This window comes from Mastigoproctus giganteus, chromosome 10 (genome assembly GCF_048544385.1).
Source record: "Mastigoproctus giganteus isolate SK-2022 chromosome 10, ASM4854438v1, whole genome shotgun sequence".
Classification (NCBI taxonomy): domain Eukaryota; kingdom Metazoa; phylum Arthropoda; class Arachnida; order Uropygi; family Thelyphonidae; genus Mastigoproctus; species Mastigoproctus giganteus.
Genome location: NC_143584.1, coordinates 188,900,738 through 188,915,451, shown reverse-complemented (window position 1 = coordinate 188,915,451; position 14,714 = coordinate 188,900,738). Strand labels below are relative to the sequence as shown.

At 37.3% G+C, this 14,714-nt stretch overlaps 1 protein-coding gene across 1 annotated transcript in view; it reads right to left on the bottom strand.

Moving 5' to 3' along the window:
• The window catches only part of LOC150079660 (histidine--tRNA ligase, cytoplasmic-like), a 129,270-nt gene that overhangs the window by 13,307 nt on the left and 101,249 nt on the right, over window positions 1-14,714 (bottom strand). Inside the window, exons 12-13 of the mRNA XM_090383156.1 lie at window positions 13,801-13,917; window positions 5,577-5,723 (exon numbers count right to left, since the gene is read on the bottom strand). Coding sequence (XP_090239282.1) covers window positions 5,577-5,723; window positions 13,801-13,917 — 264 coding nt within the window. The remainder of the gene's footprint in view (window positions 1-5,576; window positions 5,724-13,800; window positions 13,918-14,714) is intronic.

Here is a 14,714-nt window from a genome sequence, read left to right as displayed (position 1 = left end):
ACACACCGAGATTGTCCCTTATCAAATTTTTTTAACATCTCCCGGCACCAAGTCACACGTCGTGTCATCTGCTCTTCAGTCAGTTGATGCGGCACCCAGAGAGAACAAAGTTTCTTCACGTGCAAATGATCTTGCAGAATCGAACGAATTACTGGTGCATTTAGGCCCAAAGTATCCTCTATCTGTTGGTAGGTCACTCGCCTGTTTTCGTCAAGCATTTTCCTCACAGCAGTAACGTTTTCCTCCGTAACTGACGTTCGTGGCCTTCCCGGCCTCTCAGAATCCTCCAGAGTGAAATTTCCCCTTTGGAATTCTCTATACCACCTGAATATCGTTGTACGATGTGGACAATCATCATCTAGTGCAAGAGTCATTTCTTCTAAGCACTGGTCTATGGTTAAACCACGCACGAAATTATACCGCAAAACTGTCCTTATCTCATTTCGTGACCACGATGCCATCGCAAGCACTTTACACTCTCACTACTAATGAATAACTGAGCCCATCGACTTGGCGCGGCGGCTACTATGCACGTATGAACATGTCTCAACATGCAGCAACAAGCAGCTTCCTGTGATTCATTGTTTCGTCATATTGCAAAACTTTCCTAGTACCCTTTGTATGATGATCTTCTCTCATGATTATAGAAACAGTGTTTAAGGTTTCTGTGGTGACAGCAGTGGTTGGAGCTCCAGGACCACCAAATTTTGTGATTGAATCACATCCATCTTTAAACATTTTAAACCACTTGTGCTATATGGAAGTGTAGATCCACAAGCCTCTTTTTTAACATTTCATATACTTCAGCTGATGTTTTCTTTACACAGAAACAAAATATGAGAGCAGCATACTCTTTCTTGCATGTCATGTCCATTGTTACACAGGCAAAACTGAACAGGCATAAACATGACTGACCACAAGGTCACATCGTGCAACAAGTCAACTGTGCAGTTGCTATGTGATGCATCTTAGTTTGGTCTTAAATTCCACAGCTCAGCTAGAAATAACAAGCAGTACAGTTGTTCATGAAAAATTATGATCATTCTTTACTGAACAGCCCTCGTATAAAGATTTCAGAGATTGCTAGAGAGAGAGAGAGAGAGAGAGAGAGAGAGAGAGAGAGAGAGAGAGAGAGAGAGAGAGAGATCCAGTAGTAGAAATAAAAAGATCATTCAAGAGCATTTACACATGTGTAAAGTTGTGGCAGTCATGTCCCATGAAACATAAATAACAACATTTTGTTGAGATCATTGATTTGTTTCTTTCTAACCAGCAAAGAAGATTATTTATAGGACTATTATTGGTAATGAAACACAGGTACATTATTGGGATCCCGAGACAAAAGTCCAATGGTGGTCTTGGCGCATTATAGCCCAAGTTGCTTATGCGCCAATAAAACTCAAATCAACTCAACTCAACTCCAATGAAAATAATGAAGTATGCATCACATCCTCATCCTAAAAAATTCCATAACTAACTGTTAGCAGGCATGATTATAGCTATAATCCTTTGGAATTGCAAAGGAATGTTACAACAGTCTGGTCCACCTTACTTCAACTCTGGGATAAACAAATACAGTGGATTCCGGTTATTTGGGCCACCGATTAATCGGAGCAGCCGTTTATTTGGGGCAAATTTTAAAAAACCGAACCGAATCGAGAAAATAGCCAGAGTTTACTTCGCTTAATTGGGACAACATGCCATTTAATCGGAGCAGGAGATCGCAGCACTGGAGATTACCCTACGACTGTCTCCGACTGTACCATGTGGTTTGGTCAGATTTTTGGAAGTCACAACCATAAAACAATAAAAACAATTAGCAGTCACCTGTTTATTGGGTTTTTCCGTTAGTGCAATCTATCATAAACAGATAGTAAACTCGATCTTATTGAATTTGCTATAATACCAACGGCTGGAATTCTTTGGGTTATTATGGTGAAATGTGTTTACACTTCCATGAAATCTTCAATCATATAAAAAAATTAATTTTCAGAATCTTCTCTTCATTCCTATTTTTAAAGCTTCGTAACTTGTTACTCCATTCTCACTTGTGCGTATCATGTTACTTGCAATTTGTGTGTGCCGTGTTTGTGTTCTTTTTTATTGCTTATCTTTTTTTAAATTGCTTTTCTGTTTTAAATTTTAACCCCCACCCATAAATGTCAGTGAACAGAAATGTCAACTAGTTAGTATGTACATATCACAGTATATATTAATCATTCCGATCATCACGTATATTCTTCCGATTTTCACGTGTCATTTAATTTTTTAATTGGTAAAGTAATAAAAGGTAAATTTGTACTTAATATATCTTTACTTTTATAGTCTGCAGATAATATTCCTCCTATTTTCGCTAATTAGAATCGCCGTTTAATAGAATTAAAATTCAGTTCACAAACGTGATCACAATGACTGGCACTTACTACGCATAGTATAGTGAACGGTACTTTACTAAGGTGACTCCATTGTAACGTGATTTGATTGTACAGTAAACCAATTGTAAACCGGGAGGTCCATTGTATTTTTAACTATTTACATGAAACTTCAGATAATTGGGGCAGCCGCTTAATCGGGCCACTATGCATTAGTCCCGATGTGTCCCAAATAACCGGAATCGACTGTATACAGTGAAACTTCCCTTTAACGGACAGCCATGGGGAACGAAAATGTGTCCGTTAGAGAGAAGTGCCCGCTAACAAGAAGTCTGAGGGAGGAGAAAAAAAAAAGAAAGAAAGAACAATCGTTAAACGTTTAATGTAAAATTAAATTAAATTATATACAGATTTTGCACAATATTTTTGTAAATAATACACATATAATTGTGCTATGCATATTATGACTTTATCTTAAGAAAAATACATACAGTAATCACTTATTTTCTTCTGCACCTTTTTCCGGCTGATAATTTTGTTTTCAACATTTGTTTGGAGTGAAGAAACCATCGAAAGTCCTTCAGTATCTTCTTCAGCGGCGAAAAACATTTTTAAACGATTGATTTGTATGAGCGCTTCTTCTATTTTCATCGGTGGTTCGTCGTTAATATATTCTTCGACAGAATGACCTCCTTCCATTTCTTCATCCTCACGAGGAACTTCTTGAAAAATATCGATGATAATGTCGTTGATATCTAGAGCACCATCTTCTGTAGTGAGGTTCGAGTCTATATCTTTGTAGCTAGGGTCACTTGTAGCGGAAGTATCGTACATTATCAATAGATGTTGAAGTTCTTGTTCTTCTTGGTACTCCATATTGCTATTCACAACTTCAATTTTTGCGTTTGAGAAGCCAGACTTTACAAAACAGTTCACGACAGTTTGTTTTCTAATTGCGTTTACTGAAGAGGAAATCCATTGAATCGCATCTAGGATGCTGATTTTCTCTGCAAGATCACTCGCACGTTACATCGTTCATGTTTGCAACGAGATGTCTTAAAACACGTTTTCTGTAGTGAAGTTTAAAATTTTTTATTATCCCTTGATCCAAGGGCTGACACTCTGCAGATGTGTTTGGTGGCAGAAAAACGATTTGAATGTTGGACAATTCAATGTGCGGGTGAGATGCAGCATTATCCATGAAAAGAATAATTTTTCTGTTTTGACGAATCATGTTTTGGTTAAAGTGACTTATCCATTCGCTCATGATATCTCGTGTCATCCACGCTTTTTTATTAGACTTCCAGTCAACATTCAAAAGATTCAACTTTATGCCCTTGAAACAACGAGGATTTTGTGGTTTTCCTATAATAAGAGGTTGTTCAAAGTCTCCCAGCATATTTGTACACAATAGTACAGTCAAGCGTTCCTTAGAAATTTTTCCGCCCTGGCACTTTTCGTTTTTTAGACTCATTGTTTTTTCAGGAAGAGCTTTAAAAAACAACCCTGTCTCGTCACAGTTGTAAATATCTTTAGCTTCAAAATCACGACATAAATCTTCCAATTGGATGGTCCACTCTGTTACAACCCCAGTATCAACAGATCCACCTTCACCACTTACGGTTTTCCAAGAAATTTAATGCCGAGTTTTTAACTTGTCTAGCCATCCCACAGAAGCTTTGAACTCATTTACTCCCATAGATTTCGCAAACTCCAAAGCCTTTTCCCTAATAATAGGCCCATTAATGGGAATTTTTTTAGCACGTTCACGACAAAACCACTCACACGTAACATTGTCAATTTGAAGTCCAACAGTTTTCGGGAATGATTTTTGAACCTGATCATTTCCGTGTTGCCAAAATTGTTTGAGCAGTTCACTTTTTTTCCTTTAGGATGTCGCTTACCTGTGTCTTCCCGATTTTGAATTTTGCAGCGAGATTGCGAACACTATTTTTTTGCCGATTATACGCATTAATGAGTTCGACTTTATCTTTTAAAGTTAAATGTTTACGAGAAGACATTGTGCACTTCACAGGACACTGAACAAAACTGAAACTGAAAAGAAGAAAGGCCGGCCATATTCCCGCCCCTGCACACACCGAATTCATCAGAGGTTTTACACGTGCCTTAAAATTCTTGAAAAAGGGTTTAGAACCTTGATAAAATTCAGAGAATTGGAAATAGAAAATAAACACACGATTGAGGCAATACGTGGAAGAAATGTTCCTAGAAAAAGGGCCGTAAGCTCGGCCGCTATCCGTTATGGGGAGATCAAATTAAGTGCTAATCTAAACGAAACAGTGCAGATTGCCTGTCCGCGTCCGTTACGGAGAATGTCCGCTAGACAGAAGCTGCAAACACGTTAAAACCAATGGAGGTGAGTTGGGGAATTTGAAAATGTCCGTTGTAGAGAGATGTCCGTTAGGAGAAGTTTCACTGTATATGGTAGATGAACACTCTAATTGGTCAGCTGTCGAAGTTTTACTGGCCTATTAATTTCAGTAAAAATCCGTATGCCCAGAAAAAAGTTGATCTAATATTACTTTTAATTTCTACACTAATCAGTTACTCATTCCTTTTCTCTAGTGAAAAAAAATGTAGATAAGAAATAAAGATATGTGCAATCTTATTTCAGTATACATCTATTTATTAAAATAGCAAATAAAAATAACACTGATATTAAACAGCAAATTTTTAAAAATGCTAATTAAAAAAATTTCATATACCTCTACATTAAAGAATTGTTGTTTATTAGATTCAGCTCAATGGAAACTTACATAAATAATGCTGCAACATTTAGTTAAAGATGTATATTGCACAGGTTTAAACATTGCTAAAAAAGACAGTTCTTTGAAACACAGTTAAGATGCTCAATGTTACCAAAGAAGGGTATACAGGAAACAATGACATTACCAACATCAGCCACAATAAGCCATTTATTGAAAGTACAAGTAAGTAGTTTTATATCCAAAACTCCAGTTTTATTTTTTGCATACACAAAAACTCACAACAGTTGAGCTTTTGTGTACACAAAGGATACATATAATTAGTCAGAACCAAAAAAATTACTGTAGTCCTGTATTATTGATTTGTCATTACTTATTTTAATCAATAAATTCACATGGGATTCTATTATAATCTTTGTAAACCTAAAGTTAAGTTAATTTTAATTCTCGATCAATGTAAAATTTTTAAAAGGCTTACCTCTTTTCGACTTTGTGTATGACGAATTTTCACTATTCCATTCTTCAACTCTTCTGTTCCTATTATTATTACATATGGGATTTTTTCTGCTTCACAATACTGAATCTGATTTAAAAACTTTGAATTTAATTTGTATGGGTGTTCTGCCTGAAATCACAAAAACTGTACATAACACATATATGTTTAAAAGCCTTAAATTATTATAGGCATAAGACTAACTATTAATGCTAATCTGAAAAGTGGATATAATCATAGACATATATAAATTTATAATGCTCTTTTGACTGAGAAGAAAAATATGCAAAGCATAACTAATGCTTTGGTTTCTCAAAGGAAAGAGTGGGGTGGGGAATCACACTTGCCTTAAAAAATATTTGAGTCTAGATCAGTGGAATCAACTAAATTTTCTAAATTGAAAATATTCGAGGAAGTTAGCATTAGCATTAGCATTAGTAGAGGCATTTGATGCAAGAAAGCAAGCTTATGCAGCATCAGTCAAAAAAAATAAATAAATAAAAAATAACCACTTCCACTTCACCCCTCTGTTTGTTCGAAATACCTGTCCAGCTGAGCCTTAAACTTATTCAGGCTATCAACCTCCATGACAAGGGATGGAAGTCTGTTCCACCAACCAACCACCCGCTGGCTAAAGGCAAATTGCCTCACGTCTATCCTACATCTGTCTTTCCTCAATTAGAATTTATGCCCTCTCAGGTGATTATTCTGAGCAAGAGGAAGAATCCCATCAGCATTGAGCATGCTCAAACCATTCAAAGCTTTATACACCTCGCTCAGTTCACCTCGCTGGTGCCTAGTCTCCAGACACTGTATTTTGCAAAACTTAAGCCTTTCTTCGTAAGAGCACCCCTTTGTTCCATTCACCAATCTTGTTGCCCTTCTCTGTACTCGTTCCAGCACCTCTTCATCCTTCTTGAAATGAAGCCTCCAGACCTGTATACAGTACTCTAGGTGGGACCTGACCATTGCCTTATACAAGGGAATAATCACCTCCTTATCCCTGCTAGAAAAATTCTTATATATCATCGATAATACACCATGAGCTACACTTGCAGCCCGTCTGCACTGCTCAGAAAACTTCATATCTGCCAGCACAACCACCCCCAGGTCCCTTTCATTCTCTACCACTGTCAGTGTAGTACCACAGAGTTCATACTTTGCTCTGGGGTTGCTGTTTCCCATATGTAGTACTTTACATTTGTCAATGTTAAACTTCATTTGCCACCTCTCAGCCCATTTGCTCAGCCTTTCCAGATCCTGTTGCAGTAGCATAGTGTCAGTAGTGTCCTTGACAACCCTGCCAACCTTTGTATCGTCTGCAAACTTGGACATTAAGCTTGATATACCATAATCAATATCATTTATAAATACAGAAAACAATAATGGACCCAATACTGAACCCTGAGGGACTCCACTAATAACATTAGTCCACGATGAGCAGTGTCCATTCATTACCACTCTCTGTCTTCTCCCCCTCAACCACCCCTTTATCCATAGCAGCAATTTGCCTCCAATCCCACACTGCTCCAATTTGTGCAGCAGTCTTCCATGTGCAACAGTATCAAAAGCCTTTCTAAGATCCAAGTATATAATATCAAAGTTATTCCCTGCATCCAGTTCTTTGTGACTGCATCATAGTATCCAATCAAATTGGTCAGGCAAGACTTCCCCTTAACAAAACCATGCTGTGCCTGAGCTATAACTGAAGTCTTGTCTAGATGATCCTGCAGTGCTTCTTTAACCAGTGCCTCCATTAATTTTCCGGGAACAGAAGTTAAACTAACAGGTCTATAATTACTTGTGTCACCCTTTGATCCTCCTTTGTGAATTGGGGTCACATTTGCATATCTCCAGTCCATGTGTACTTCCCCGGAGTCCAAGGAAGCTCTCATAATTATAGCTAAGAGTTTGCTTACTTACTTTGCTGCCTCCTTTAATATAACTGGATAGGTCCCATCCACCCCAGGTGCCTTTCTTGTATTTATCTTCAACAATTTCTCCTCCACTTTACTCTCAGTTATTTCAAGATTCTCTAGCTTACTGCCAGAGTTAAATACACCTCTGGCATTCCCCTCGCTGAATAACTCCTCATGTGTGAATGTCGATGCAAAATATTCATTTAGTTTGTTAGCTACCTGAGCAGGATCATCAACAGTTGACCCATCGATATCAAGTGGACCAATCTGATTCATCCCCTTCCTTCTAGAGTTTACATAAGTAAAGAACTCTTTGCTGTTTTTCTTTGCATCCCTTGCCAAAGATTTCTCATAGTCTGCCTTCGCTTGCCTAACCTCTTTTTTAACTTGGTTACAGATCAACTTGTATCTATCATAAGCTTCTGTGTCACGTGTTAATTTGTATGTATCCCATGCATTTTTCTTCTCTGCCATATGTCTCATTAGTTCATCTGACATCCACTTAGGCCTAAACCTTAAACAATATTTCTTAGTTGGTATGTAAAGCCTAGTAGCTTCCAAGATAAGTTCTTTGAATGCTTCCCATTTTGAATTTGCTCTTGGTAACATCGTCAGTTGGTCCCACTGTATGGAATTTAAATACTGTCTGAGTCCATCGTAGTCGCCTTTACAAAAGCAATACCCCTTCCCTTTACCCCTAATGGTAGTTACCTCTTTGAGTAAATCCCACTTCAGCACACTGTGATCACTGCCACCTAGCGGTTCATTTACCTGCAGATTCTTAATGCATGAAGAATCACTACTGATAATCAAATCAAGAGTATTACTCCCTCTAGTTGCCTCCCGAACATGCTGATGTAGAAAACAATCATCCAATAAATCCACAAAAGCCTTGCTAGTGTGTAAGTGACCAGCCCCCAAATTCCAGTCAATATCTGGGAAATTAAAATCCCCCATTATAAGACTCTCTGATTTACTGGCCCACTCTATTTCCCTGTACAGTTTCTTATTATACTCATCAGAGTCATTAGGCCTATAGCACACTCCTACTCTCAATTTTGATCTCCCAGTGCTTATGTCACACCAAACCGACTCGACACTGCTCTGTCCAGCAATGTCGACTGGCTTCACTTCCTTGGATTTTATGTATTTCTTAACTAATAGCATAATCCCTCCTCCCTTCCTATCCTGTCTATCCCTTCTGTAGACATTGTACTCCCCAAATTCCAGTTCTGCATTCCTTATATCTATGTGACACTACGTCTCTGAAATCCCCACAATATCTGCCTTTGATGTTTTGAGCAATACCTCAAATTCATCAAATTTATTTACTAAACTCCTAGCATTGGTGTACATGCAAGTATACATGCACCTGTTCTTTTTCTTAGCTACCCTAACACAACCCATGTGCTTACTTGTACCCCAATGTGTTTACTTGTACCCCAGCAGTCTCTGAAATATCCTGCATCTTATTTTCCAGGCTGCGGCTCATTCCAATAGAAGCAGTGCAAGAATCACTTTCACCTCTGCCAGTGGCTACTGTTAATCTATTAGTCCTTGCATTCCCCCAATCTAGCAGTTTTCCGACCCACCTAACACTGCCTCGATAGCATCAGCAAACATTCTTGCACCCTTTCTATTTAAGTGTATCCCATCCCTGTAGAAGCAGTCTCTCCTGCTTCTACAGGGATGGGATAAAAAAAATTCTACCCCTTGAGCCTTGCACAATCTTTCCAGGGCCGAATTGATTGACAGGGCTCTCATCATATACTCCCTCCTATCGTGTCTGGGCAGAATTGCAGACACTTTCAAATTCAATCCTAATTCACGGCTTTTTTTCAACAGTGACCTGTACTTGTTAAGTAATTCCACCGGTCTCCTACTCTTAATATCATTAGTGTCAACATGTACAACTATATCACCTTTTGTGTCCTTAAAAGATAATATCCGCTCTACAACGTCATCAACCTTTGCCCCTGGCAGACATACCCTGGTCCTGTTCCACCTATCCTTTTTACAAAGCATGTTTCCCTGACAATAGAGTCACCAACAACTACTAGTTCCTTTGGGACCAGCGCATTCTGCCTTGGGGGATGCAGCTGTGTTGCATGATGACCAAGTGCAAGCTCTGGCAGTGGTGTGAGCAGCTGAGAACTTGATGGGCCCCTCACTTTTAAGCCTTCGAGGGCATCTACCCTTGTAATTCTAGAAGCTCTCAACCCTTGTATATCATTAAAGAGTTACTGTTTAATGGAAAAGGCTAAAATAGCTGAATAACAAAAGAACTGATAAAGTTATCAAGACAATGAATGCCAGACTAATTATAAAATAGTCTGTGATAAAGTTATGGCTTGGGGAAGGGGGCTAATTATCTTAATTAGTATTAGCAGTGGTAAATGATATATGGAAGCAAAGTTATACAGCATTGGCAAAAAAAAAACCTCCTCACTTCTTCTGTCTATCCTCCTCTAATAATTTGCCTAATGCCCCTTAAATTTATTCAAACTACCCACTTTCACAGAACAAAATGGAATTTGTTCCAACAATTAAATACTCTCTGTTTATGTTCTAAATTTATGTTCCCTTATGTGTGCTATTCAAGAAAAAATACGGATGCCATCAACATTTAGTTGATTCAATCCATTTAAAATCTTAAACCTCAATCATGTCTCATTGCAGGTGCCTAGTTTCCAGATACTTCAATTTGCAAAACTGTAGTCTTTCTTGGTAAGAATACAGTTTTGTGCTCCTGACTAATCTTGTTGCTCTTCTCTGCACCTGTTCTAACAAACCTGCATTCTTTCTAAAATTAGGTTTCCAGACCTGCATGTAGTATTCAAGGCGCAGCATAACCATTGCCTCATACAATGGGATAAATAACTCCTTGTCCATGCTGAAAAAATTATTCTATATCACTGACAGACTTCCTGTCCTAGTGGCCCATCTGCCCTGATCAGAAAATCATGTCTAACTGCACAATTACTCCTAGGCCTTTTTCATTTTTCACAACCTTTAGTTTGGTACCACACAGTTAGTATATTATTCTGTGATTATTACTATCCATATACAGTACTTTGTTAAACTTTTATTGCCACTTCTCAGCTTATTTGCCCAATTTTTATAGATCTTATTGCAGTAGTGTACCCTGATTACTGTCATTAACCACCCTGTCAACCTGCATCATCTACAAGCTTAGATATAGACTTGATATACATTCATCAATTATCATTAATAAATATCGAAAACAACAAAAAGGCCCAACACTGAACCCTGTGGCACTCTACTAATACTATTAGTTCAAGAAGAGCAATACCCAATGACAACTACCTTCTGTCTTTTCCCACTCAATCCTCCCTTTATCCTAGGAGTAGCTTATCCCTAATGCAACAATGCTCCAATTTGTATAGCAGTCTTTCATGTGGACTAGTATCAAAAGCTTTTCAGAAATATATAATGTCAAAATTATTTTTTGAATCCAATTCCTTTGTTGCTGCATCAATGTATCTAATCAGATTGGTTAGACAAGATTGAACCCCCTTAACAAATCCATACTCTGATTACTATATAACTGCATTCCTGTCACATAGTAAAATGAAAGAAGAAATTTTCCGGCATTAAGTTATGCTCAAACTAGGAGACATAAATTCAAATTATGGTTACCAAAACAAGTCTCAGCTAAGGTAAAGAAAGCCAACACGAGAACGACGAGAAATGTTGGATAACTTACACGGAAAATTAGTTTCCCGACACCGGACCCTAGCGCTGCTCGCTCGGTAAACAGACAGTGGGTGTTATCGGTCTGGAGCCGAAATCGAGAAGGATATATTGATTGACAAGTAGATGTGGCAAACGATGAAATGATTGGTGGTCAGCGCGACAGATGACAAGCTACTGTGTAGTCACTGGTTGGCATTATGATGTGTATTTATGAGTAAAGAACAGTGCATAATAGTTTTGGGATGAACGGTAAACAGGTAATAGTAGCAATGAATCTTTTAAAGCTGAAAGAAATTTGTAAGAAAAATAAAACGTTGGTTAATTTTTTGATGAAAACTAAATTAATAAAAGTTTCGTTCCATTCGTTTTTATGATCTTCATTATGTTTTTTTTCTCATTAAAAGAAGATTTTTGGAGTTCATGAGTGTTTTTACTATATTGTTGATTAAGGTTTGGTTATGAAAAAAGGAAAAGGTTTCTTTATTTTTCGTTATACAGGATTTCATAACCTAACCTTAAACGTTAGGTTAGGAAATAATAGGAAAAGAAAGAAAGATTCTTTATATATACAGGGTGTTTCAAAAATACAGAGCATAACTTCAGGAATCAGTTCCTCATATGTAGACAATAAAAATATTTTATATCAACATAGTTCCGGAAATGCTTGGTTCCCGAGTTATTAGCCGGAATGTCTTATCTCCCACAGGTGATTTCCGTCATCACAAGGTATTGACAGAATCTGGTGATTTTCCATTCCGACCAGGTACTCAAATCAGGAGCAAGCGGATATGCACTTTATGTACAGTTTGGCGGACGGCAATGCTCTGCAGGCTTGTTATTTATACCACGAAAGGTTCCCAGAATGAAGATGTCCAGACAGAAAAACGTTTGAAGGTATCCATTACCACCTTTGTGAACATGGGACCTTTACACCTCATACTGCCGACAGAGGATGACCAAGATCTACAACTCCTGAAGTAGAGGAGGAGATTTTGGATGTTGTCCTCTGTCGGCAGCACGAGGTGTAAAGGTCCCAAGTTCACAAAGGTGGCAATGGATACCTTCAAATGTTTTCCTGTCTGGACATCTTCGTTCTGGGAACCTTTCTGGTACAAACAACGAGCCTCCAGAGCATTGCCATCCACCACCTTACATAAAGTGCATATTCGCTTGCTCCTGATTTGAGTACATGGTTGGAATGGATATCCAACAGATTCTGTCAGTACCTTGTGATGAAGGAAATCACCTGTGGGAGATAAGACATTCCTGTTAATAAGTCGGGAACCAAGCATTTCCGGAACTATGTTGATATAAAATATTTTTATTGTCTATATATGGGGCATAATGGTCAGTCTATTTTATTTTATTTTGATTTGATTTTGTTATCTTTTAGTAGTTCCTTTAACCCTTTTTGGTGATATTTCACGTCTTTCGGAACTGGTACCTCTCTATAGGGTTTTCCGGCTACTGTTTATGTCTTACCTTTACTCTCCCTTTTCCGTTTGTTCGTTTTATTTTGGGTTATTTTTATGTTAATTTTCACTCTACAGTTTTTGCCATACTACTGGCTTATGTTTTATTTTATTTGTTTGGTTTTGAAATTTAAAATATTGGATATATCTTGGCTTCATATGGAGGATTTGCGTGTCGCTGCCTCTAATGAAAGCTCAATATTTATTTATTTATTTTATTATATTTTAACTTTTGTCATTATTTAAATACATATATATATATATACATAGTGAATAGCTATTGAGGTGTTGATTGACATTATGATACATGTGTATCTGCACGAGTGTCTTTAAAAATAAAAGTACAGCGATAAAAAATTAATATTTTGTTAATAAACAATTTATGAGCTAGTCCATCCATGATTCTAAAGAAAAAAGGTTAGGTTATCCCCTCCATTTTGAGAGGGGTTCAAGCTCCCATGGGATTCAAGTGGAGGTGACCTGGCCTTTTTTCACCATTAGGGCATATTATTGAACAAGAAAATAAAAATACAGTCAAAAAAAATTTATTTTTTTATGAATGTATTTCTAAATATGACTGTGATTCTAAAGAAAAAGGTTAGGTTACCCCCCCCCCCACCTCCACTTCAGGAGGAGATCAAGCTCCCATGGGATTCAAGTGGAGGTAACCTGACCTTTTTTCACCATTATGGAAAACATTCATTAGGGCATGTGCAATTAGGGCAAGTTACCATTAGTGCTTTTGAGTGCTACTAAAGTGATACTAAACCAATGTTATCGTGCACCAATCAACACATTGTTTGCCACACCTACCTGTCAATCAATATATCGTTCTCGACTTTGCTCCAGACCAATAATACCTACTGTCTGTTTACCGAGCAAGCAGCGATAGAGTGCCGTATCAGGAAACTAATTTTCCGCGTAAGTTATCCAACGTTTCTCTTCATTCTCATGTTGGCTTTCTTTACCTTCACCCAAATCTCTTCCAAAAATTAAATAATCAAAAAGGAAATGAAAACAACAAAAAGAATAAGTATAAATTATAGCTTTCATTAAGCATAATGATATAAAATAATGAATCATTGAATTGAAGAGAATTACCTTAATATTAGCATTCCACAATTCTTTACAAATTTTCATCCTTTCCTCTGCCATTTCTTTTTGTGGAGATGCTACATAAACTTCAGTTTCTACTGTTCTAACTTCCTTGGAATCAGCCTGTAAAAAAATATTGTATTATATTAACAATAAATTATATTATTTGTTTGTTGTTTGTTATTTGGTTTTTAGAAGCATTAGCAACTAAGGTCATATTGCTCCGGGGATATGTGGTGGTCATTCCCTGACCTTTCCGCATCCTCCGTATTTGGCGGTCACGGGCTTGAACCCCGGTCTAATCAAGAAGCGTGTGCTACGCACTGCTGATCCTGCCCACCTGGCTACGGAGGCACCTTATATTATTTGAATATAATATTTAACATCAAATATCAACAGATTTAGCAGATGTCTTATTAGAAAAAAATATATCATCAATGCATGCAATAATAAGCCACAAGTGCAAAAACAAATAAAAAATAGCAAATGCATAATGCAGCGCACTAACAAGCTATGTTACTTTTATAATATAAATGAACCTTTCTTCCAAAAGAAATTAAATTAGTAGATTATGCCATTAACTGGACTAGAAAGCACATTTGGAATATTATACAAATGTAGGATGTAATATTGCAAATATACAAGGTGGGAAAATAAAGTTTCCAGACAGGCACAATAAAAAGAACACAAGGTGAAGGAGCTCAAAAATGGTTTTATTTTAATTCAAAGTAATCATCACTTGAATGAATACATTTATTACACTGTTCTAAAAGTTTCTGAAAGAGTTAGTGAAAGCACCCAAAAAGATGGTATTCAGTTTGGCAGTTACATTTTTCTTTATTTCCTCAAGATTCTGAAATCTCTTTCCTTTGAGGGCAGTTCAAACTTTGAGAAAGACGAAGAATTCTGCTGGTGCTAGA